This window comes from Perna viridis, chromosome 4 (genome assembly GCF_037379345.1).
Source record: "Perna viridis isolate PV_CMFRI_1.1 ecotype Kerala chromosome 4, ASM3737934v1, whole genome shotgun sequence".
In the NCBI taxonomy this organism is placed as follows: Eukaryota; Metazoa; Mollusca; class Bivalvia; order Mytilida; family Mytilidae; genus Perna; species Perna viridis.
In genome coordinates this window covers 19,471,544-19,496,790 of record NC_142448.1, presented here as the reverse complement: position 1 = coordinate 19,496,790, position 25,247 = coordinate 19,471,544, and the positions used below count along the sequence as shown (strand labels likewise).

The window sequence follows — 25,247 nt, the reverse complement described above, 5'->3', positions numbered from 1 at the left end:
ATTAGCACCCATCTTATCTTTCTATAAAAAGTCATTATTGCTTCCCAAGTTAACAATATGTGCACTTTATATCAACAACAAAATATAGTCTGTGTATCTATCTGTTTAAACGAGATTTTATTGGTTTAGTTTATGATTGTGTTTTTGAGGCCTCTTCGGCGTTTAAAACAAACTATGTCTGACTTGATTCATCGTGTTATTATTCCGATATCCATAGATATAAGTGAATCGATGACTATAAAGCATTTTTTCTGTATTAATTTGCTTTCTGTTGATTGCTTTTTACTTTCATGACTCAGTATCCAAAGTTTGGAAGATTTTTAAAAAACATAACAGCATTAACGTTCAGTGTTATACCCTTATTTTGTTACACATTTTAATTATATTTTTTTTTCATTCACCGGAATGATACATTACAACATTATTACGGATAGTTCATTTTTGTCGATTGACTTTAACATCGCTAACAAAATTTGAGTAGACATCAATAAAATATACTTGCAACATATGGCACATGAACGGTTTTTTGTATATCGATCGCGTATTTATCCCTAAATTGTAATATCATTACACCACCATCCTTCAATCCTCCATGTAATCTGGAATATACCTGACATGGGCACTGTTGACCAAGCATTTTTAAAAACAGGGAAATCCCCTGGTTTGGAGATTTGGAGAATAGAGGTAGGATATTGTAACGTAATAATTTTGTTTGTATTGTTTAGTTATTATGTTCCGAATGAGATAAAGATTTATTAGCAGAACATTGGAGATAAATCTTTCGTTGTATTGGAAACATGAAACCAAACAAGTTACTGTATAACACGAAAAGGTGCCATTATAAAAATGAAATGATATAATGTCTAAAAAATGAAAACGTCTAATTTGAATAGAAGATCTTGGTTTATGAATCGTCGTTATATACTAGGTAGAGAATGGACAGATTCATATATGTAATGCATTACGAAAAATCAAACTAAAGGAGAAAGAAGCATATGTCAAAATTGATGTATCACATATATGTAATGAAATGTTATATGGTCAGATAAAATTAATAAAAAGAACATAACAGATGTGTAGCCATACAGGGTATACCATATGTACATACTTCCTCTTTAATTACGCATCTGTTAATATAGTTAATTTTCGTTGTTGCCAGTTAAGAAAGGGCGTTTAAGGGTTTTATTGGCCTAAAATACAACTGAAAATTCATCATGAAGTGTTGAAAGATTTAATTGGGAATATGGAGACTTGCATCCTTAACAAATAAGAAAACAAAAATTTCTGATAATTCTTGCATTTAAAGGACAGAAATGTTGCTTAAAGGGTAGTCAAGGGAACCAAGGTTCTAACGGTAATCAAAAGAATGTACATTAAACACTCTATTTCAGAAAAAAAAAACATATATTTAAATAAGTAAGGAGATAGTGTACTTTTTACTAAGGGAAGTAACTCTGTTTGAATTCTGTAGGGAATTTTTTTCATAAAGATAAGCAAGCAAAACAACCAACTTTGGTTAGTTTAATGTTTCCACATTTCTCAGGTAATCTTAACTTTGTCAACATCTAAAATAAATCTTTTTTAATTTGATTTCTAGTACATTCGATTTCAAATTATTATTTGAACCGTAATCAAAGAGTAATCAAGGGAACCAAGGTGCTAGCGGAAATCAAAAGAATGTCAGAGGCAAAGACCAGACATGGAAAACAGACAAACACAACAAAGAACATAAAGTAATTTAAATATTACATACAAAGTTACAAAAGCAAATCAGAAATTCGGACTCCACTAAAAACTGGGAGCATGGACCATGTGCAATGGTAAGGTAAGCGTCCGCTGCTTTTCTATAAACCCCCGCGAAGTTAAAAAGCCAAGTCCGGGTCAAACGAAAGAGAAAAGGAAAACTACAATTCGTTGAACGAATCAGTTTTCATGGCGCAGATGGATACACCGTAGCGATCCACGAGTTCATGATGACGACCATAACATTCTGTAGTGATGACTTCAATCTTGTAGCAAAATAGCCCTCTTCCTGAAGCCTACTTGTTAGAAGAGTCTAGCGCGATACAAAAAATCTGCGTAGTTATGGCAAGCTCTTATGTATGAGTTGTGATATGAACACTCCATACGCAGGTGCTCAAGGGATGTTTGCCACAGATGAAAGGAAAGTTGACAAATTCTGAATGAAAAGTCATCAAGTTTGTCGTAAAGTTTGGTCAATAGTTTTTCCCTACCATCGATTTCTAAATGTAGGTCAAGATATGAGGTTGACTTCACAGTGTCTGTAGTATCCTTTATCTCAAGTTCTTCGGGGTAGATGCGATGTATCAATTCCCCGAAATTAGGATTGTTTAAAGATAATACGTCTTCTATATAGCGGAAACTGAGATTAAAGGATCTAGCTAAACGAAATTCTTTCTTTCGTATCAGATCAGCTATAAAGTCAGTCTCATAAGAGCGAAGGAATAGCTAGGTCAGCTAGTAGAGAAGCACGATTTGTTCCCAATTGGAATGCCGACCTGCACCACACTGGACAAATATGTTGTCGCTTAAAAAATCCTCAAACATCATCTTCTGTATATTTGGAAAACGATTTGGAATTATGAGGAATCTCTACCAAGAACTATATATATGAAGTTCATCGAAATTCTCACATTCTATCAATTTTGTGCGTTTTTGGTCATTTTCTGGTCATATTTTTGGGAAGGAAATGGTATCCATATCCAAGAAACATCTTCATATTTAGTGAATATATTCATTACTACATAGTTTAATATATGTGAAAATATTAAGTAGTTTATTGGGTGTGAACATATTTTTCTTGATATAAATATGTCTGAAAAATGGAACAAAATTTACAATTCTCAGCAGATTTTGCTAAATAACATAGAACTAATGCCACAAAACATCATTTTCCTGAATATTTAATATATTTTACTATGTTATGAATAATTTTTATTCTGATGTCATTACAACAAAGTTTTTCAGGCAATATTTATAGCTTAATACCTCTACACCTTTCGCGATTTGATGTATGAATAGGGGTATTAAATTTGTGCCATCTTTATTTAACGCGTTGAAAGATAGTCTTCGGAAAATAACTGTAAAATATAAAATAGACTTAAATTTGGTTTGCTTTTTTTTTCGCGACTCCCCCATCCTCGCGAAGAAAGCAAATATTCGAACCTTGCGAACATTTTCCGCCTGACAGTGTTTTACAGTGTATTGGTAAATGTATTTTATTCCGTTCTTATAGTCACTTGAATCCAAACAATATCAATATTTTATCATTTTTATCATTTTGATTTAATATAAGAGAAGTTTTCTGTATCAACATATTTCAAACTTTGATATGATATATTTTTGCTACAGAAAATGAAGGTTGTACTACAGGATCGACAAACATACGGAGAGTTTTATTCTGGCGATTCTTACATCATTCTTCATGTACGTACTTATAAACTAAATTTTACAATTTACAAAGTAATACACATGTATATCCATCTGAATTAAAACGAAATACGACGATAAGAGAAAGTTGCAAAAAAAAAAACAGATGGAATTTTAATATTACTGCAAACATTTTGCTTTCGTATATTGGTATCTTGCTGTCGTAGTCTTAGTCGTCCGTCCGTACATTTCATGTCCGGGCAATAAGTTGAGAATAAGCGAATGGACCGCTCTGAAATTTTATCATATGCCACAGCAAAAATGTAAAAATAGGATTTCGGGGTTGTGACTAGAATCATTCAAGATTAAGGGGAGAAAAGTTACCCAGAAACAAGCATGTCCATGGTGTCCAGACAGTGAGTGAATATGAATGGATCTCTTTATAATTTTACCAAAATATGCCACACTTCCAAAGGGGTGTTAGGATTGATTAAGAGATTTATTCCTTGATTCGTTTAGAAGTGAAGGACAAACGAAGTGCCATTTTTTTTTTATAAAATAATAATTTGAGTAAATTGAATGATTTTTTTTTAAAATTTTACTACTTTTGTCATCTGTAACTAGTCTTTAGATTATCCTTGCACTCGGCGGATATTGAAGTTATCTGTTACTAGTTACATACTCTCGGTCTTTGGATCACCCTTACACTCGGCGGGTATTGAAGTAATCTGTAAATAGTTAAAAACTATGGATTCGTCTGAAATATAAGTAATGTTTAACTAGTCCGAAAATGTCTGTTTTGATAATAATAGTTGTATCATGTATTGAAGTGATCCGATTTATTCAGAATGGCATGCTATTAATGCTTCAGCAGGTATTGTATTCACCTGTACCGTATTAGTCATCGTAAAAATTGATATTAATGGTGTCACCACATGTTGTGTAATTATGGTAGGAAATCAATTCTATATATATGTGACTCTTTTCGCTACACTGTTCCATCGGCGGTGTTGCCATAGATGTCACAGCGGTACGAGTTCGAGTCCCGCGGGGGGAACGACCAAAAATTTGCATATAAATGTGAAATTTTGACCCATAATTTATCCCATGGTTTAGGTAGACAGCAACTATTAATAATTATTCTTTATAAAAATCAAGTAGAAAGCGATACATGCATGTAAAAAATGACCAAATTCACTTTCATTTTTTATTTGGAAACAGTTACAGACCATATTTACAGTCTTTGTCATTCAGTCGTTGCACTTTTGAGATAATATAATAGGTTATATAGGAAATTCGCACTTTTCTGGGATCATCGTTCTTGGTTCGGTCAATTTGAGTGGGAGATGAATGTATGTTCTCCTAAAAGAAAAATGTGATTACCGAAAGTAGTATCGTCACCTCAAAATTGTACTTGTATGTAGGATATTATACCAAAAAGATATTGCGTGGGTTTTTTTTGCAACTTGAATCAACTCTACCATTGGCGGTGTCCAAATTTCATATGGATTGGTACATAATGAGACAATTGAATTGTAGACAAAGAAGAATACAAAAAGTAGCAAACTTGAATGGGACATACATTTCTGGCTTGGAAATGAAACTTCTCAGGTGAGTCAATTCGTTGTTTCTTGAAAGTAATATCAATAAAATAATAAGAACAATCGTTAAAGAACTAACTCCTACAATGAAATTTTACATGTTGATTGATAGATTATTAATAATTGAATACTCCATAAACTCCATTAGGCACTAAGAAAGGAACATTTCGAACTCAAATTTTGTTATATTATTCGTACATAATTCACTCCTATTTATAAATTATGAATAATTCGACGATTTACCTGGGGATTTTGGAAATTTAATGTTTGAATGGAAATATTTGAAACAAATATGATACTTTTGAACAAAAAAAGCATGCCGAAAGTTATGTGCATCATACAAAAGTAATATAGAAGTGCATATATGTGTGTAACAGTTTTCTTTCCCACTTTGGTCTACACCGGACTTGACTTTTATGACTCGACGGGTGAATATATAAAATTAGAGGACGTTTACCCTACCGGAGCACCTGGTCCATGCTCCCATTTTTTGCAGTCCGAGTTGCTTTGTACGTATTATTTTGTTCATTTTTATGTTCTTTGTTTTGTGTATCTGTTTTCCTGTCTGGTCTTTGTCCCTGGATTACATTTTATGACTCGACGGGATTTCCGCTTGAATCTTGGTTTCCTTGATAACTCTTACAAAATCAAGCTATAAAAAAACGACAAAATACTTTAAATGTAGGCGTATAAAAAATATTCTATTTTCTAGTTAAATGATTAATTCAAATAAAAGTTTATATTTGGTTCAGGATGAGAAAGGAGTGGCAGCATATAAGACAGTAGAACTTGATGACTACTTAGGTGGAGCACCTGTTCAGCACCGAGAGGTTAATATACTATGTCAACTCATTAAAGAAAGACATTACTTTTCATTGAATCAGTATACATGGCATTTCCGGAAGTAACAAATATGCATTAAGTTCGTTTTGCATTTATATTCACATCATTATTAGCTCTGGAAGAGGATCCATGAAAATATTTCTGTAAATATATCATATATTGGTATTTATAAATAAAATAATTTTGATGATATCTTTATGTGAATAAACTTTCTTAATTTTGTTATTAACAAATTCTTTTCAGGTTCAGGATCACGAATCAAAATTGTTCCTATCATATTTTCCAAAAGGAATAAGGTTCGTAAGATAATACTATAACCTAATAAAATATTAAACTAGTTCGATATATTACTTCACACTATATGATAAATCAGGTCATGATTGTAATTGTAGGACCTTTGAAGTGTTGGCTGATGTCAATGCTATGGTTTACTTGGTAAGCTCTGGGGAAATCCTATGAGTTAAAAAAATCCACAGGCAAGGGCATTTGATTTGATAACCATCAAGGAACAAACTTCACGAAATCGACAATTTGTTCATTTAGTGTTTTCCTGTCATTTTCTACTTTACTTTTATTCTTTTTCTTTTAGTATTTGTTTTAAAAAAATGCTTATGCATTGCATTTACCTCGTTGATTCCAAAATAAATATGTGTGAAAAATCAGAAAGTTAGTATCACTATAAATACAGAGCATTAGCAACTGTGTTTCAATTATCTAACTGTAAATTGTCTACCTACCGAACTGAGTAACCATAACAGGTCGTTTGAAGTATAAATTATTTCATAAGTTAATTGTTTTCCATTTTCAGATATTTGTCAGGAGGCGTCGAAACTGGATTTAGAAGAGTTGACAAAGATCATTTCATTAAACGACTGTTCCAAATAAAAGGAAAGAAAAATGTTCGAGTAAAGCAGGTATATGCAATATTTTTAGATTTTGTTTTATTTTCATCTTATTATCTTGTTATATTGGGAAAAATTATCAAATACAAGTACCCATAAATCTTACAATTATATAGTTTATAGTAACGTATTTTTACGTTGTTATTGTGTTTCGTAACTTTAATAATTATAAACATATTTAAATAATTTGTTATCGTGCTCTATAGACATAAAAATGCAATTGATTCGATAGCTAAAGACATCTTTGAAGTCTTTGAAGTAAAGCAGTGCAAATCATTTTAATATAGACTAATGGCCATAAGAAGGATGGATCATGAATTCGCATTACCAAGGTCAGAGGTTCGATAAATATATGTAAATAATTTTATATTCGTCATTGGTGTCTTGAATTACAATCTTAACGAGCAATTGTTACGCTATTTTGTTTCATTTAGGTCAAATGTTCCTCTTCATCTTTAAACCAAGGAGATGTATTTTTATTGGACTGTGGACTAACTCTACACCTATGGAATGGACCACAAAGTAGCACATTTGAAAGAATGAAGGTTTGCTTAGTACAGACAATTGTAAAAACAGTCATTAATACTATTAATGATATATCTTATTTGCCCAATGGTTGTTTGTAAATTATGCCATGACAAATAATATCGGTGCTTAATAATTCTCTTTCAAATGAAGTTGGTTAATACATTAAAATACTTGAATGTATTTGTATATAACTGAATGCTTACATTTATTTTGAAATTCACGGATTTTTATGTTCTACTCAAGGGTCAACAGGTGGCAAAAAACATACGAGACGAAGAACGTGGTGGCAAAGCTGATATTAGAATTATAGGTTAGACATTTTCCTACTGGGTGACTTACAAATTGCCTTTCAGTATTTTTACTGTAAAAATCGTGATATTTTTGTAAATTTTAACGAATACAACTGTGTTTGAATTTTCTATAAAATATGATCGAAGACTTAGATATGCCTGCTTTTTTAATCTTTTGTAAATTGTTTATGCTTTAAATGACACTTTGAAGAAACAATAAGTGTTTGTATATTAAAAAGGTCTTTCATATGAAAATAAGAAATGTTTTCAAGAATGCTGTATTCTATCATTAGACCAACGATGGAATTCCGACATCAAGTTTTTTGCTGATCTTGGGTCTAAATCTGACATAGCAGAATCCTCTACTGCGGAGGATGATACTGAATTCGAGAAAAAAATGATAACTGAAATCAAATTATACAGGTAAAATTAGGGGTGGGGAGCTGTAAATGATGGAAAGTGATAAATATTGTAATCTTTTTAATTAATTTTACTACTAGCATGTAGAAAATGGCATTTTAAAGTATTATTAGAAATGATCAGATAAACGAATAGACACATTCCTAATTTGCCTTTTGAAGCTTTTGTTAATTGAAAATTAAAGCATTATTCTTTCTTATTTGTTTCAGCGTTTCTGATGCTTCCGGTAAAATGACAATAGAAGAGAAATCAAAGAAACCTTTCCAACAGAGTGATCTCGATTCAAATGTAAGGATTGTGTATAAACATATATCATATGATTTAGATTAGAATATACTTCCTTTTTTGAATATGCAGTATAAGTGATTGTTTAAACCCTGTTCGTTTACACTATATCACACTCCTACTCGGAGTACACTTGAAGGATGGTTGAAATATATGACATGTCAAAATCTGTATCACATGCGATGTTAATTCTCGACTTATATCGCCTCTTCCGGATATATGTGTACCATGTTAAAACCACATGTGGTATAGATTTTGACTCGTAGTAATATTCAGTACATGTCTTTATTACTGAAAATAGAGAAAAAAAACATTATCTTATATCCGTTGTATCATACAATAAATCTGCGATGACCGTCATATGATGTTAATTTAGCATGTTCTTTATTTCTGTTTAAGTAAACTATTAACAATTTTTTTGCGTTAGATTCATTTGATAAACAGTAAACGCAACAATTAATTAAATGGTGCTTATTTATCAAATTCTGAAAGGACTGTTTCATATTGGATGCTGGTACTAGCGGCATATTTGTGTGGGTTGGAAGAAAGTGTACAGACAATGAAAAGAAATCGGCATGGACATATGCAACAGTAAGTGTTGTCCATTATTTACATTTTTGTATGTTTAAAATGCTATCATAAAGCAAACTTCATATAGGTGTATAAAATTGCATTTTATCTTGCAGTACTTTGTTTAATCTAATAATACAGGGCCATTGATTGGGTTTTTTCATAACTGCTAACCATGACCTCGGTGTTTGAACCTCTACATTTTGAATATTTTAGGGTTTTCTCGATATGAAAGGTTACCCTGAATGGACATCTGTCACTCGTCTTGTTGAGGGCGGAGAAACACCGGTATTTAAACAGTTCTTTATTTCATGGTATGACAGTACTGATCAAAAAGGACTTGGTGAAATTCACAACGTGGGATCAATTGTTGGTAGGGTCTTTAGTTCACTTGCTAAAGAACTGAACGATACTTTTGCATTGCTATGAAGAAAGCTCCATAAAATTTGTAAAATGTAAGACTTAAAAAAAATTAATTCAAAGTGTTAAAGAAGTCATGAATTCTGGATGGTCTACGAACATTTTGGCACTGCGCTTCTGATCAATCTGAGGTAAATCAATCTCTGCTATTTTACTAACATCTCTTTTTCATGCAATATATTTTATTGTAAGTATGTAATGTTCATGATCCGTATTTGAATTGTCAAAAATTTCATATTTAGAAATAAAACATCAGCACCCAATAGACTATTGTAAACTCCATGAGAGAAAAGCATCGGTGGAAGAAGATTGTGTCATAACAGAGATTGAAGAGGTCAAGGTATATCTTTAAAATATCGTTTGTAATTTTCAGAATTACACTTATCATTTTAAAAATAATATCTATTTATTTTAAAACTTGTATTGATCAATGACAAAAAATTATTTTTGTCCGTTTTCAGGAAAAATGAAATATACTTAAAAATACTTTGAGGCTTTTTTCTGTATGATCGCTTAAAATGTCTTGCTTTCATGTCCAGTTTATTTGATTATTTTGGTAAAAAATTTAAACAAGGAAGTAATAAATACGTCTTTAAAATTACTTAATCCTTTTATTTCATTAATTCAATTCTTATTATATTAAAGATTTGGAAAATAGAAAATGGAAATGCAAAGCACATTAAAATGCACGAATATACGATACTGTCTTCTGTCTCATGCTACATTGTTCTGGCGAAGTTCAGGAGCAATAACAAGCCAACTTGTCATGGATACTATTGGCAAGTAAGACAATGTTAGCGTTTCATATAGATAAATATGATTTATATGTTTTTTTTTCTCAAACATAGTGATATTTACAAGATTATACCTTTCACAAATAGTGCAGTGTACATAAGACTTTTGGTGGGTTCTTTTCTTGTTTCAGTCAAAATTTTATCTAAATAGTTTCTTAGTATTGTCACTTTGTTACTTTATTGGCTATTGCCAATCTCAAATTCTCAAATACATGTACAATATGATGTGTATTCATGCTTTATACGTTATCGGTATTATCAAATACATGTACAATATGAAGTGTATTCATGCTTTATACGTTATCGGTATTATCAAATACATGTACAATATGATGTGTATTCATGCTTTATACGTTATCGGTATTCTCAAATACATGTACAATATGAAGTGTATTCATGCTTTATACGTTATCGGTATTCTCAAATACATGTACAATATGAAGTGTATTCATGCTTTATACGTTATCGGTATCATTGCTGTATTTAAAAATGACCTTGTCAGTTTTTTTTACTTATGTCAAATTCTTTCTGCTTTTGAACAAAGAAATGCTGTTTAAACTAAACCAATGCCAACAAATATAGTATACAAAAGTTTAATTTGCTTTAGGGAGCAAATAGTTCAAAAGATGACAAAACTGCTTCCGCCATTTTTGCCCAAAGGTTTTGTGAGGATATATCTGGGATAGTAACACAGCAGGTAAATATTTTTGTTCTTCAGGTTTCAAGGGTTTTTAACAAGATAAAAATCATATGATTGATCTGACTAAAAAGAAAGTTGTTGTCTAAAACCAGATACACATTAACTGAGATGCAATGACAAAAAAGATCGGAAACTTAAATACTAAGTACAATATCGACCGGAACTTTGTCCCTGTGATAGATATTACCACAACAACCTATGATGTAGACTGCACTTATTCTATCCTATTTTTATTTACATTTCTAATGTTTCAGATAAGAGTAGAGCAAGGAAAAGAACCAACGACACTTATGAAGATTCTGAAAGGAAAATTGATTGTAACATTGGTATGATTTTTTTAAGATAATATACTCCTCGTGTAATTTATCTGATAGCTTGGTTTAGCCATTCCTTGATGGCACAAATCTGACGTTCCTTTCATTGTATACATTTAGGATGATGAATCTGCAAACCATGAAAACCAGATGTACCATATCAGGGGAACGACAGTGGAAAACTCAAAGGCAGTTCAAGTAAGATACCAAAGCAATGTGAAGATGCTCTCAGTGTCATATTAGTAGGTTTAAAATAATATATTTTACATAACCACGAATTTTAGCAGTTTCAGTTTCCACCCTTTTCCTTAGGCTTTTATGTTGTGGATTTAATTTTAAAATGTTTTTGGATTAGGAAATCAATGAAAGCCGGTTTCAGATGGAGAATAAAAAACACACACACAAATTTTGAAAAGAAACAAAGGAGATAAACTTACTCGCTTGATCATAAACCGATCGCTCCGCGGTTTATGGGGCGTAAATTGCTCAAAAGTTGGGTATTTTGCATACTTGGTAAAAAATTAAACTCAATACGTAAGTAACCAACAAGTAAGTTATACCAATACATATCACACTACAATTAAAAAATATCAAGATATAATAACCTGAAAGTTAAAAAAAAGCTTCATTATTTTTATCATCTCCATAAAGAAATCACCATTAATATATATCAGAAGTAAATTGACAGAATATTAAAGTATAGTATTGATTTCTTTCATTACTCAGGTTGATTTCATTGCCAGTTCTCTAAATTCGTATGATGTCTTCCTAGTTATCGCCAGTAGTACGGCCTTTATCTGGATCGGAATTGTACGTAGTCATGCAAATTAACTTTAAATGTGGTTTCTAATACAAACTTTTTTTTATATTTCTTTTACTGTTCATTTTATTCTGTTTATTCTGTACTTTTAATACTTTGGCTTCTTCAAGTTTTGAATATCGGCTTAAGCTCGGTTGCACTTAATTTTGCCTTTGTTCAATAAAAATTTCAATTGTTGGTTTACACTACGAGATGTTTTGTTACGAGCCATTTTAATAGTTTTCCGTGAAAATTGTCAATTGAAGAAGTTTAATAACAAACAACATCAGTTTTCAGTTGAAGCAGAATTACAAGCCGCCTTTGCATTGACTCAATACCTTGCACCGGAATGGTACGTTAAATGTATGAGGGTGCATGGGACTGGGGTTTTATATTAAAAACAAACCCGCAGCAAAATTTTCCTTTAAATGAATGTTGTACATACCATCTTACTTATTGATACAGTGTAGGCATATCAAGAATAGTATGTCACCTTCCATGTACTATGCTAATTCACACTCAGGTTCATTCACAATCATGTCACATTTATGTCTTACATTATTTATAGTAAAAGTAAGATGACTATATGATTAAGTTGATGAACAGCATATACATAATCCATGGGACTAGGACCAGACCAAGCAAACAGACAAAACACCATTAATTACACAAATGAACTAAAGAAACTACTCACAGAAACTAACAAATAAAAATAAATTAAAAAAAAACTGGGCGTATGGACCAGATGCACCGAAAAGGTAATCGACCTCCGAATTATTTTTTTCGAAGACATTTAATGTATACTTCCTTTAGCGTCGAACAAGTTTACATTTTTGTCATTGTTTATAAGAAATATCGGGGGAAAAAACAGAAAATAAAAACAATCTACATACACAAATAAATCATATTACATTCAAAAACTGATGAATAGCGAAAACAAGACGTGACACAAATAAAGCTAGGCCTAGCATAAGCAATATGAACTCCTAAAATGATAGAAACAGGTATCGAAAAAGGCAATTAAAGAGAAAAATATCTGTATATGTTAATGTACAATGTAATTGAACATGTAAACAAGAAAAACTTTTTAAACAAAATCAAATGCGAAGAAATTGACAAACAGCAAATGATGTGTTTTTATAGTAACGTAACAAAATTACGCGAAGAATCAGAAACAGAAAGTTTTTGGAAGGTACTAGGCGGTAAAAAGACTTACGCAAAAGGATCAAAATCTCAGGTATAATAAGTTTGTACATAAATAAATATTTTATTCTAGTCAAATCTAGCTTATTCTAACAAATGATACATTTACAATGCAGGAATGTGAATGTTAACTTAACATACAAAAATAAATAAAATGTTGGTGTTATTGACAGACCATAAATCTACTAAAACTATTTTCAATCATTTTTTATTTTAATAAAAATACTGAATTAATCATATGAATAAACAACTGTTTTATATACAATTTAAGACTTTGCGATCATGTCTTATCATTTCGTTTCTGTTTTTGTGTGCTTTCAGGCTTATAATTTGAACGACCGAACAGTGGTCAGACTGTTTGCATGTTCCAACACTACAGGAATGTTTAAAGTAACAGAAATAATTAATTTTACACAAGAGGTAAGACATAAGTAATAGACTAAGGACATGCCCATTAAGTTATGTAACCATTTATTGTTCATTCTAAATTAAATATGATTTATCTCCCTTGCAATACTTGATATAAGAAATATTGTAGCTAATAATGTTGCTAGTCTTTGTCTGTCTGAAGTGTTAAAACTATATTTCTCTGTTCCAAAACATTTGTGTAAGTTTCCTGTATATTTTCAACAGTAGCATATTAGATGTTTTTTTTACTATATTAACTGTTTGTGATTCAGTATTAGTTGATTGTTTGTCGTCTTCATTTCAACTATGTGCACTTATTACTCGGTCTGTCTTCGTGAGTTCGTCAATTTGAAACAAGAAATTATCTGAATTCACTCAGTAGACTGTAACTCAATTTGATCTCCATCAATATTAGCTTGTTTACTACATGCCGTTGATGCAAGCAAACGTGACCGCTATGTCAATTTATAGTACATAGGGGTAAACTATTCATTTCGAGTAAAATCTCAAAAATATGGGAAATCGAGAAAATAAGAATTAACTTCTTCTTTTGCTTAAAAACATATCTACAAAACTACTTTGTTTGAGACTGTAGGGCGGCTCCTTATTAGAGTTGCAAAGTTGTGATTGTTTTTGTCTTTTGTTTTTTTAGCCTATATCATGAACAAGAAAAGATATATGTAAAGAAACTTTCAATTGATGACATGAAACTTTATAATAAACCCTACTGGTTTTAGTTTCATATTTTAAGATCAATTTCAGACAGGGACAGATTTAAAATGCTGAAGAATTTGTTTCTTTAGGCTGCAAACCACTAATGTCACTTCCTGTAGGCTTCAATGCTAATTTCACTAAGTTCAATGAGTTATGGAGCTTCTTCCTTAAGTTTAACCTTAGGAACTATACGTCAACTAAAAGCTGCACGTGTACACTAATAGCTATGAAAATATTATATGGGTTTACTACCTTGCAGTGCGAAACCGGCTCCTCGAAGACAATGAGCTAAAAATAGAATGGGAATTCCCATACAATTCTCAAAAAGGGGTCTTCACGCAGAAATCATGAAAAGTATTTAATTCAGTAAGTTACAGTGGCCGTTTTATGTAGTAATAAAGAAAATATAATTCCCTGCCAAACACAAGGTCACTTGTGCATATTTGATATGCACTTTTTCACAGCAATATTACACAAGTGCACTAAAACATATGTAGAACTGTTTCTGGGTACGGTCTAAATGCTCATTGGTTGAATTAGTGGTATGTAAACTATTTCTTCCTGACATCAAATCTGCATAAAACATGAGTGCCATGTAGGTAAGTTGGGTACTCTTGTATCGCTAATTCTAGACACAACGCAGTGTTACAATTGTTGCATTTTTTTTTCTTATCCTTTAACTCGTCTTTGAGAAATCATATCCGGTGTGTTAAGTAAATTTATATCAAATATTTATTTCTTGAATTAGGATCTTCTGGAAGACGATGTAATGTTGTTGGATACATTTGAAGAAGTAAGATAGTAAAATAAGATATATGACGATTCTTATGTTTCTGTTCTATCTATTTTCTAGGGAGATATTTCATTATGTTTTTCAAAGTTTAGTTCGTTCCATTTTCTCGTCGTAAATTTTGAATATCAGAAAGATTTCCAAAGAATATTGCAAGCATAAAATAAGGGTAACAACAAAATTACCAAACATTCAGTTATCTAGTCTAGTCCAAAATAGATACTACATCACCCGAGTAGCTGGTACCGCAATGGTCCTGACTTGGTACAAGCATTTCAAATGAAATGGTTGGTTAAATCAAGGAAAAAGTGAGAAGGGTAAAATATAAAGCTTTAATTATAGATTCATTTTATCCTTACCATTCACATGAACCTAGCATGATTTTGTTTAGTTGTAATAATTTATATATCATTTTTATATGACAGATATACGTATGGGTCGGAAGGGGAGCTAACCGATTAGAAAGACAAAAATCTTTACTAGCTGCTGTTGTATGTATTGTCATCTGACTTTTTTCCGTGTTAAGATTTGTGTTTTTTTATGTCTTTGGATATCTTATCAAAAATGCTAAACGTTAAGATATATTGTCAATTCGAGTAACAAAAAAAATACGTTTAGAAAAGGGTTATGCTCATTCAGTAAACTAAGTTGATCTGTGTTCAAGATTGTTGATAAACCTTCTTGTTGTTTCTGTTATCTTTATTTAATGATACAGACTGTAACATTGGAAGACGCCTAAAATAAAACTTCATTTTTTTCGACTGACATAGATCAAGAGATTATGGTTACGTTCTTTATGTTCTTGACACACTTCACAAACAACGGTATAGAATTGAGCTAGGATAATTTGAGTGAATGTGTTGTCATTAAATAATTCATTTAAACAAACAGTGGCAATTGTCCATTTAGCAACTTATTGTACTGAGATGCCGATTTGTTCAGACTCATTTTAAAACCATGATACATGATAAAAGGTAATTTTATTGCTTAATTATTTGTCCATGAAGCTTGTGTTTCAAACATTTAGTACAAACAGAAACAATCAGGGCTTCCTTCTCGCTGATCTTCCTTCGAGGCTGACGTGTCATTGTTGTTACAATTTCAGAACTACCTGAAGTCTGATCCATTCGGTCGGACAGAAAAAAATACAAAACTGACTCAAATCAAACAAGGATATGAACCTCCAACGTTTACATCGCACTTCCATGGTTGGGATCATAGTCGTTGGAGGGTAAATATTCATTAATATTGTCTGAGATGTAATGATAACATGCTTTACTGACTTGTAAGCATTAAGAAAATGTCTCTGGTATAGATTTATGGTGCTCACTATTTGTGGTATGCTGTGGACATATCGTTTTTTTTTCTCTGAAAACCAGACAAAAAATCTTTCTGTAATAATTTAATTACATAAACGATTTCCTAGCATGATGATTTTACATCTCGTTCTCATCAACTATCCAATTCCGACTGTCAGGTCATTCGCAATTACTTTTACAGTTTCTTTATAGATCTTAAACTTCGTGAAAGTTTCTTCATTCACACGAAAGTATATCCCCAATTAGGTGCACCGGTAGGGTAAACTTCATCTGCTTTTTTAGAATCACCCGCCGAGACTTCTTACAATTATGCCTTCGGAACAAGGTAATGTTGCGACATGATTGAAGTCATCACTACGAAATTTTTATTGTCGTCATCATGAACTCATGGATCGTTACAGTCATCCATTTGCACCATGAAAACTGATTTCTTCAACGTGCCATAATTTTTCTTTCCTGTGGTATGAATTTTATGTCGTAGTATTCTATCATTTTCGTTTTGAATTCACAGTATGATGCTTACTCTATATTGAATCATAAGATATATTTTTTCGCGTGGTGTGGTCTCAGTTGAAGAAAAACATACCTTATGAAATGCATGCTTATTCTTCTCCGGTGCGTAATATTTATGCAGTTGCTTTCTCAGTTTTTCATACACGTCTATTCGTCTTTCTGTTGGGTTTTTCTTTCGGTTTCTTTACCCTCGTCAATTATCTCTGACGTCTGGATCAGTGATACAGATGTATCGATTTTTCCTCTCTATTCCTTCAAACCTTTCTTTTTACTATCTTTCTGAAATGCGATTATCTGACGGTATAATGATAGACTTGAAATTCTCAAATATTCCGTTTTCTGTTCCGAGTGTTGTTCTTTCGGCCATTTTTCATTATTCTTTCTCTGTCTTCGTAATGTGTTTTTCATTCCCATCGTCTACATGTCCTATCTATAAAAAAATATCATCTAACCGGATATAATATGAAACTGACGTGACGATTTTTAAAGTTTCAACCTTTAAAAAGCATTTGGTTTGTGTTCTGCGTTTGCTGAGGTTCACTTTGTGTATTTTGTGTTTCCTATATTTTATTCGTTGTTTGGGTTTCTTTTTGTTTGACTGTGCGTTTGGCATTCTAAATTTGATTATTTATCTGACCGTATTTATTTTTGGATGCAGCTAATGAAAGGTTATGTACTGCTTGAACGTTCGTCGAATATAAGATTTGTGTTGGATGGAACTGCATGTGTAAACTATAAACAAGTGTTATAGCATTTATCTTACATAATTCAGAGTATGGTTACGTCAACCCATGCATGTTTGTTGTGACTATCATATCTGTTTAAGCTTGAAAACTCATGCCAAATTCCTGGATTAGTTTTTTTTTTTCTCATATTCAACTTAATGTATAATAAGGTGGTTAACAAAACAAAGAGCCACGTAATTTGTATTACGAAATATGTCATGTTTTTTTCTTTAGCGAGTGTGTCATTTCTACAGAACTTGTAAGGATAGTTACAAATAATTTCGAATTTTTGTTTTTGTAATTTCAGTCAAGCATATACAGGAGAGATTCTGTAGAAAATCTGCTATCAACCGATAACATAACGACGGTACAGGAGGTACAACTTATGTACTTAAGCTTTAAAACAGTTCATGTTAAGAATTTAACTTAACGTCTTATTCAAGTTAAATATTTGGAACCATCAATATATTCATCCCCAATTATGAAATATATTTACCATACTCTGTAATGAAATAAAACATATTTTGAACAGTATCAAACGGGGAATGCAAAAACACTTCAAATATAGCCACGAAGAAACAATTTCACTTTCATAGTATTTTAGTATTTGTTTATTATCAAAATATATGTTTGTAATAGTTTAAAACACTATTTCTATTTGTTCAATTAATAACCAGGAATTACAGAAGCTTGATCAAACATATACATATGACCAATTGTTACAAAAAAGACTTCCAGATGGAGTAGATCCTACATACAAGGAGGTAACAATAACAATAAATCATATTATTTATTTACTACATCCCAAGTCCTTGACCAAGTCGTTTAAGTAAAGATGTACTACAAACTGCTGGATAGTTGTGTTGTGTCAGTTGTCCATTTATACCTTTCAAATGTGTAATACTTATTGAAAGAGTAGTCAAGGGAACCAAGATTCGAGCGGAATTCAAAAGAATACCACCCAAGGACAAAGACCAGACAGGAAAAACAGACACACACACACACACAACAAAGAAAATAAAATAATCAAAATGAAACATACATAGAAACAAGAGTAAATGAGTAAATCGGACTCCGCTTAAACTGGGAGCATGGAACAAATGCACCGGAAGTGTAATTGTCCTCTGCTCTGCACTCACCGAGTTGCTCATAAATGTCAAGTTCGGGGTAGACGGATGAGGAAAGGAAAACTAAGACATGCACACGTGTGAATGAATTGGTTCTTATGGTATGATAGATATTAGCCACAACGTCGAGTTCATGATGACGACCATAATGTGGAATGGTGATTATACATGAAACGATTCATTTCTGTATTGTTATTACATCCATTGCTTTTACTATTCCTTATTATCTCTAGTAAAAAATGTCCAAAAATAAAATGTTGGATATAAACGCAGCTTTGTAACATGTCTGGTGCTTCGATTGCTAGGCATCTACTGTGCTGTTCGTTGAAGATCAAAGAAAAATAAATCTAATACAGGAATAAGTCTTCTGTCAAGTTGTAAATTGATACTACGGAACAACCACCTAATACTCACTGGGAATATAATCCAGTCAAGAAAACTTTTGACTAAGCCTCTGAGTCTTTATCTAGTACGAAGGTTGATTCGTCAAAATAACAAAATTTTCAAGCAAAATGTAAAAGTGTTGAGGTAAATCCTCTATACGCTTTTTAGAGCCAATGTTAAGGGTTTTTTTATATATTTTCCCCATTTTTAATTCAAATGCGAAGCTCAATACACAAGTATTTCCGTATTTTCCTTAATTTTTAAGCTCAGTTATGAAAGATTTGGATACGATTTTCATCGAATTGGGGACTTTTTAAATTTTTGTGATGAAACGTTATCTGTATAGCGGTACCTGAAAATTAAAAATAGAATGGTCAAACGTGGTCAAACTTGGTCAAACTTTCGTCCCAAAAACAATAATAGGTTGAAACTGAGATGAAATCTGTCTTATATGAAAGGAGGAGATGTATTTGTATTTTTCTTAAAGAAATTAAGGCTTGTCTCCATCTATTATGACATTATACTTGTATGTGTCCTTTTTGAATTTAAGATATATTTATGCCTAGAACGACATTTAAATCCCTCTATGTCTGTAACGACTTTAAGATCTCTCTGTCTATAACGACTGTAAGTTCTTTCTCTGTCTATAACGACATTAAAATCTCTCTCTGTCTATAACGACAATAGATCTCTCTGTCTTTAACGACTTTAAAATATCTCTGTCTATAACGACATTAAAATCTCTCTGTCTAGTACGACTGTAAGATCTTTCTCTGTATACCACGACATTAAAACCCCTCTTTGTCTATAACGACTTTAAGATCTCTCTGTTGAAAACGACTTCAAGATCTTCCTCTGTCAATAACTACATTATTACCTTTATCTGTCCATTTAGACATTAAGATCTTTTCTGTCTATAACGACATTCAAATTTATCTCTGTCTATAACGACTTTAAGATCTCACTGTCTATAACGACTTTGAGATCTTTCTTTGTCTATAACGACATAAAAATTTATCTCTGTATATAACGACTTTAAGATCTCACTGTCTACACCGACTTTGAGATCTTTCTTTGTCTATAACGACATTAAAATCTCTCTCTGTCTTTACGACATTAAGATCTTTCTATGTCTAAAAAGACATTAAAATCCCTCACTGTCTATAGCGACTTTAAGATATCTCTGTCTATAACGACTTTAATATCTCTCTGCCTATAACGACATTAAAATGTCTCTGTCTATAACGACTTTAAGATCTTCCCCTGTCTAAAACGGCATTTAAATATCTCTCTGTTTACAATGACTTTAGGATCTATCTGTCTATAACTACATTAAGACTTGTCTCCATCGCATATAAGGACATTAAACTTGTGTTGGCTTGTAAAGACTTGGCCTATTTCGACATTAGTATTTGTCTACGTCTATAATGATATTATGTTTTATTTTCGCGTGTAACATAAATACATTTGCTTCTACCTATGAAGACATTATGTATATCATACATGTACCTTTAAAGACATAATCACTTGTCATTTGCCTATACAGTAACGACAATAAGACTTTGTTTCTGCTTAGGATGACCTCCCGGAATACGGCCACTACCAATTTGCAGTCTATGTATAAAATTGTACTGTAATAGTTCACTGATGGTTGTACTGACTGTTGTTTTTCTCGATTCATAGAATCATCATTGAGTTACGTCAAAATGACAAACTTCCACCCTCTGTATTATGCATCTTTATTGAAGTAACAGATTCCAATTAAAGTTCGGCCTGTTTTATCTGCTAGTTCAGATAAACGTAATATATGAGTTCATACATGGTGCAGTGAATGGCAACTGTACTTTAAAGTACACCTTAAACTACATCTGGTCTTCATGGTGTACCACTGGCTAGATGGATGTTTATTACAACGAAAAACAGAAAATAATAATAAAAAAAACACATAGACAAAAAAATTGCGATATCACTGTTTTATGATGTATAAGTGGTATAGTGTAACATTAAAACATAAGAATAACCAGGTATATGTTAGATATATACAGATCTTATTATATTCCTTCTAACATTTATTTCTAACATTCAATTTCAGAAATACTTATCGAATGCAGAGTTTCTCCAAGTTTTTGGTATATCGAGAGAATTGTTCGACACGAAACCTAAATGGAAGCAGCTAGAACTGAAGAAAAGAGTGGGACTGTTCTAACATTATTCTATCATAATTTACACGTTTTTACTTTTGTTATATATAACTTATTATAGAAAGATAACATACTGAATCTTCTTGTGTTTCATACTCCGATTACATTTATTACTGTTCTTCTATAACTGCTGACAGGATCTGGTTCTTAAAATGTTATATTATACCAGGGACTTTATTGTTAGTATTATATACCCCTTGATTAAATTGCATACAATAATCTGAAAATTCTGTTGGATAACCAATAAGTGTTAGTTTGATCTATTCTCTCCATCACATACAATGATTGGAAGGTGCATAAGGCACCCTGATATATCACCCTCCTCAGAAGCATTTTGAACCTTTAAACCCGAAATTGACTGCCCAATGCGCATGTGTTTTAAATATGATATTGCACAAGGTGATTATATAGTAGAAGGTGCTACACCACTCTCAGAAATTATATCACCCGAGGCGCAGAAATAGTATGGTGTAACACTTTCTGTTAAAAAGCCACTATGTGTATAAAATGAACAAGTACACTTTAAAATTTTAAGGCTACAGACTCCTAATATCACTATTTATAGGCTCCAATGCTAATTTCACTTAGTTCAATCAAAGGGGCTTGGTCCCACTATCAAATTTGCAGCCCCACTAGTATACATGTATAACCAAGAAAATTGTGATGCCAGATTTGGGGGTGCCTCGCCTCAACTCATTTTTTTTCAAATAAAATCGAATATATTACTAATTACTGCTCAGTAATCACTTGACAAATGATGAATCAAATGAATAAACACGGGTATCACCATCAAATACTTGCAGAAATATGGAGTTTGAATGCTAAATCATTGTGTTGAATTGATTGGACTTTCATGTGCAAATAAAGAGAATATGATTATCTCTAAAAAAAAACATACATGTGTAGATTTGTTGTGCATTTTTTCAACAAGGACATATAAAACGAAATAAGTACTAGTGCACTACTTTACTCTCTCTGAAAAACTTTAATATTTTATTTTGATTTTTGTCAAGCTTTTTATGTCCTTGCCATGACATTTTTAAATATCGTCCTTAAAATTATTCAGTGTCATACTTTCGTTTATGCCCGAGGTGACATTAATTTTTCTGGGCAACTCGGTAGGTGTTTCTAGAAAATCAGAGGACGCTTATCCTATCAGTGCATCTGGTCCATGCCGCTAATTTTTAGAGGAGGACGAGTTGCTCATTTACTTCTGCTTCTTTGTATGCGTTACTTTGGTTATTTAATGTTCTTTGCTGTGTGTGTCTATTTTCACTGTATAATAATGTAACATCTAATTGTATCCTATGTGAAATACTTTCCACCGGAAAAAATAGTATCTAATTTAATCCAGGGATATTTTATTATAGTTAAATGTTTTCCATGGCTGTTAAATTGTTTCCACATACAGAATCACATCATGATTTGATTCAATATACACAATTTCATCGTGATTGAACATAAGTGTCTGGAATGGCTTCCTTACGGGCGCTATTTTAAAAGTGGGGCTTGATTATTGTAGGGTAAAAAGAGTTCATAATGTAAGGTGTTCATGATTTGAATAGTTTTTGATGTGACATGTTATCCAGGATGTTTTAAGATATCAATTAGTGTCCAGGATGTTTTTATATATTAATTAACATCCAGAATATTATTTCATGGGATGTTTTACGCACAGTTTTTTTTTAACCAAAATATTATTTCATGGTTAAATATGTTGGAAAATATTTACTTACATGTTCTTGTATATTTTTTTTAAATAATTTAACAATAAAAATAATAACAAAAAATTACACTATTAAATCGTACGCATAGTTGTAAACATTATCCACGTTTGTTATAGGTACTCTTTGAATTCTAACCAAACTTATTTTTACACTTGACCTGGAAAATTTTCAATTCATTAACAATAACAAAAGCAAATCCAACTAAACTATTAATAGAACTCATAAATACTGATAGTTTTAATTTTCTGAACATGATTTGTTTATCATGTATGAATTTTGTTCACCATATGAGAACTATTCTGGATATATAGCTATAGCCAGAAAATATCAAATTTATTTGACGAGCTTTAGGAACAGTCAGATCGCGAGGGTTCCCCGAGCTGATCTGGCTGTTTCGAAGCGAGTATAAATAAATATATTAATATTTTCGGCAATATTCATGTATTGTTTTTATCCTGCAACCACATTTTCTAAATAAAACACGCGGTCGGCTAGGGCACCTTTAAACTAGTTACCTGTTTCCTATTTTGACGTTGCTTATAACAGAAAAGGTAACCAGACAATGAAATAAACACCCTTTTTAAGTCGCTGATATTGTTAGCGACTTCTTGCACTCGTAATTTCAGTGCTGAATATTTGCATATGATTTGCATAAATATATAGTTATACGCCACTTAATGCTGCAGATCTTCGCCGTGTTTTACCATCACAGCGTCATAGTTCTAGTTTCATACGAGATAAAAATGTACCTCTTAATATCATACACGTGTGTTCTACATGCGTTTCTTGCTTGTATGAGAACGGGAAGTTTACACGAAATGATCGGTTAGCATCGAACGTTACCCAGTTTCTGATTCAGACATACGGGCTTGTTACAAGACTGTATAGGTCATATACAATAGCACGGCCCTGATATCTTTGAATATTCGTGGCCAGTTGTTTAATCTGGTTTCTAATGTGGTTCCCTGGTCAACAGCATAACCGACCCAAAGATATCGCTACAACGTACCTCTTTTTTTTTTGATTATATACAAGTCTGCATGTGTGTGTATGTGTGTGTGTGTGTGGTTTTTTTTTTTTTTTTTTTTTTTTTTTTTTTTTTTTTTTTTTTAAGAGAACGGGAAGTTTACATCAAAAGATGAAATGATCGGTTAGCATTGAATTTATGTAATATTACCAAGTTTCCGATTCAAGCACAGGGGCTCGTCACAATTGACTACATATATGTCACATATATTTTCAGGACCCCATCATCATATATAGCCATTGCCAATTGTTTAATCTGGTTCCTAGTATTTGAAAACATTCTTGTCATCATGGTTACTATAGAGTACGCAATTATATCTAGGGAACCAAGATTTTATCGGAAGTCACCTGATTTTTGAACATATCACATTCGTGCCATTTCGGATGTTGAAAGTAAGCCAAAATCAGTGACCGAGAATATTTGACGATTAGCGACTTTGAAGACTTCAGTCTTTGATTTTGAAAGCTTATTTGATGGATACAAAATAATATCTGAGTGCAATTGGGAAGACATCTAGCTGTTTCCTAATAACTTATTGTAATGTCATGAATCAAGCAGTGGAAAAATTTCATAATGTAAAAATTTCCTCCGAAAAAAAATATTGTGAAATAATATCCATATGATAAGATTTAATCTAGATTGTATTGTGCCTTAATTATGTATAGTCGCTATCTTTAATTGCATTCTGTTCTTTTGGTTACTGTTTGAATCCTGGTTCCCTTGATTTCCCTAATTATACGCTTGAAACAAGAAAGGACAAGTTTATTGTCTTATTCCTCCCAAAGGAGTAAAGAAATGAAGTCATTTTTTATTAGTGTATCACAAAAAAAATATCTTTCCATTTTCCGTAACAGACATGGTGACCTAATATTTTCACGTGATTCATAACCGGTGCATTTGAACAAAATAATTTTGCTTGTTGCTTGATTGGTTAATTACTTTGGGTATTATTTTTTAATAAATATGTTTAGTAGATATCGTGAAAACTTTTATTTTATTTTATTTATTTATTTATTTATTTATTTAATTTTGCTTGTTTGTCTTTTGTTTTTTTGTTTTGTTTTGTTTTTTTAGCTTTTGATTGTTTTATCGATTTATTTTTTTTTTGTTTCTAACGAGGAGATAATGGCTTATTATGTGCAAATTGTTTTTGTTACAACCTTTTACACTATCTTGCATTTGATTACACCCTTATCCCCGAAATTTCAGAAAAAAAGTTTAAATTTCCATCAAATTGACTTCAATTTTCTGCT

At 31.8% G+C, this 25,247-nt stretch overlaps 1 protein-coding gene across 3 annotated transcripts; it reads left to right on the top strand.

The window, feature by feature from the left end:
• The first annotated feature begins 500 nt into the window (after positions 1 to 500).
• On the top strand, positions 501 to 21,318 carry LOC148619213 (advillin-like). 3 transcript variants are annotated; one of them, XM_088578880.1, is made up of 27 exons: positions 503 to 684; positions 3,373 to 3,447; positions 4,930 to 5,001; positions 5,744 to 5,821; positions 6,078 to 6,130; positions 6,643 to 6,748; positions 7,171 to 7,281; positions 7,508 to 7,574; positions 7,848 to 7,977; positions 8,184 to 8,262; positions 8,752 to 8,850; positions 9,046 to 9,202; positions 9,492 to 9,589; positions 9,895 to 10,032; positions 10,651 to 10,740; positions 10,998 to 11,069; positions 11,178 to 11,255; positions 11,784 to 11,867; positions 12,147 to 12,208; positions 13,000 to 13,093; positions 13,381 to 13,479; positions 14,930 to 14,974; positions 15,397 to 15,462; positions 16,077 to 16,202; positions 17,836 to 17,904; positions 18,206 to 18,292; positions 21,132 to 21,318. In XM_088578880.1, exons 1-27 carry the CDS (start codon positions 616 to 618, stop codon positions 21,243 to 21,245), a joined length of 2,418 nt encoding a protein of 805 aa, XP_088435006.1. In that variant the 5' UTR covers positions 503 to 615; the 3' UTR covers positions 21,246 to 21,318. The 3 variants fall into 3 exon arrangements, with proteins under 3 accessions (XP_088435008.1, XP_088435006.1, XP_088435007.1); XM_088578881.1 differs by lacking the exon at positions 503 to 684 and adding an exon at positions 1,600 to 1,733; XM_088578882.1 differs by lacking the exon at positions 9,895 to 10,032 and having other exon boundaries at positions 501 to 684.
• The last annotated feature ends 3,929 nt before the right edge of the window (positions 21,319 to 25,247 follow it).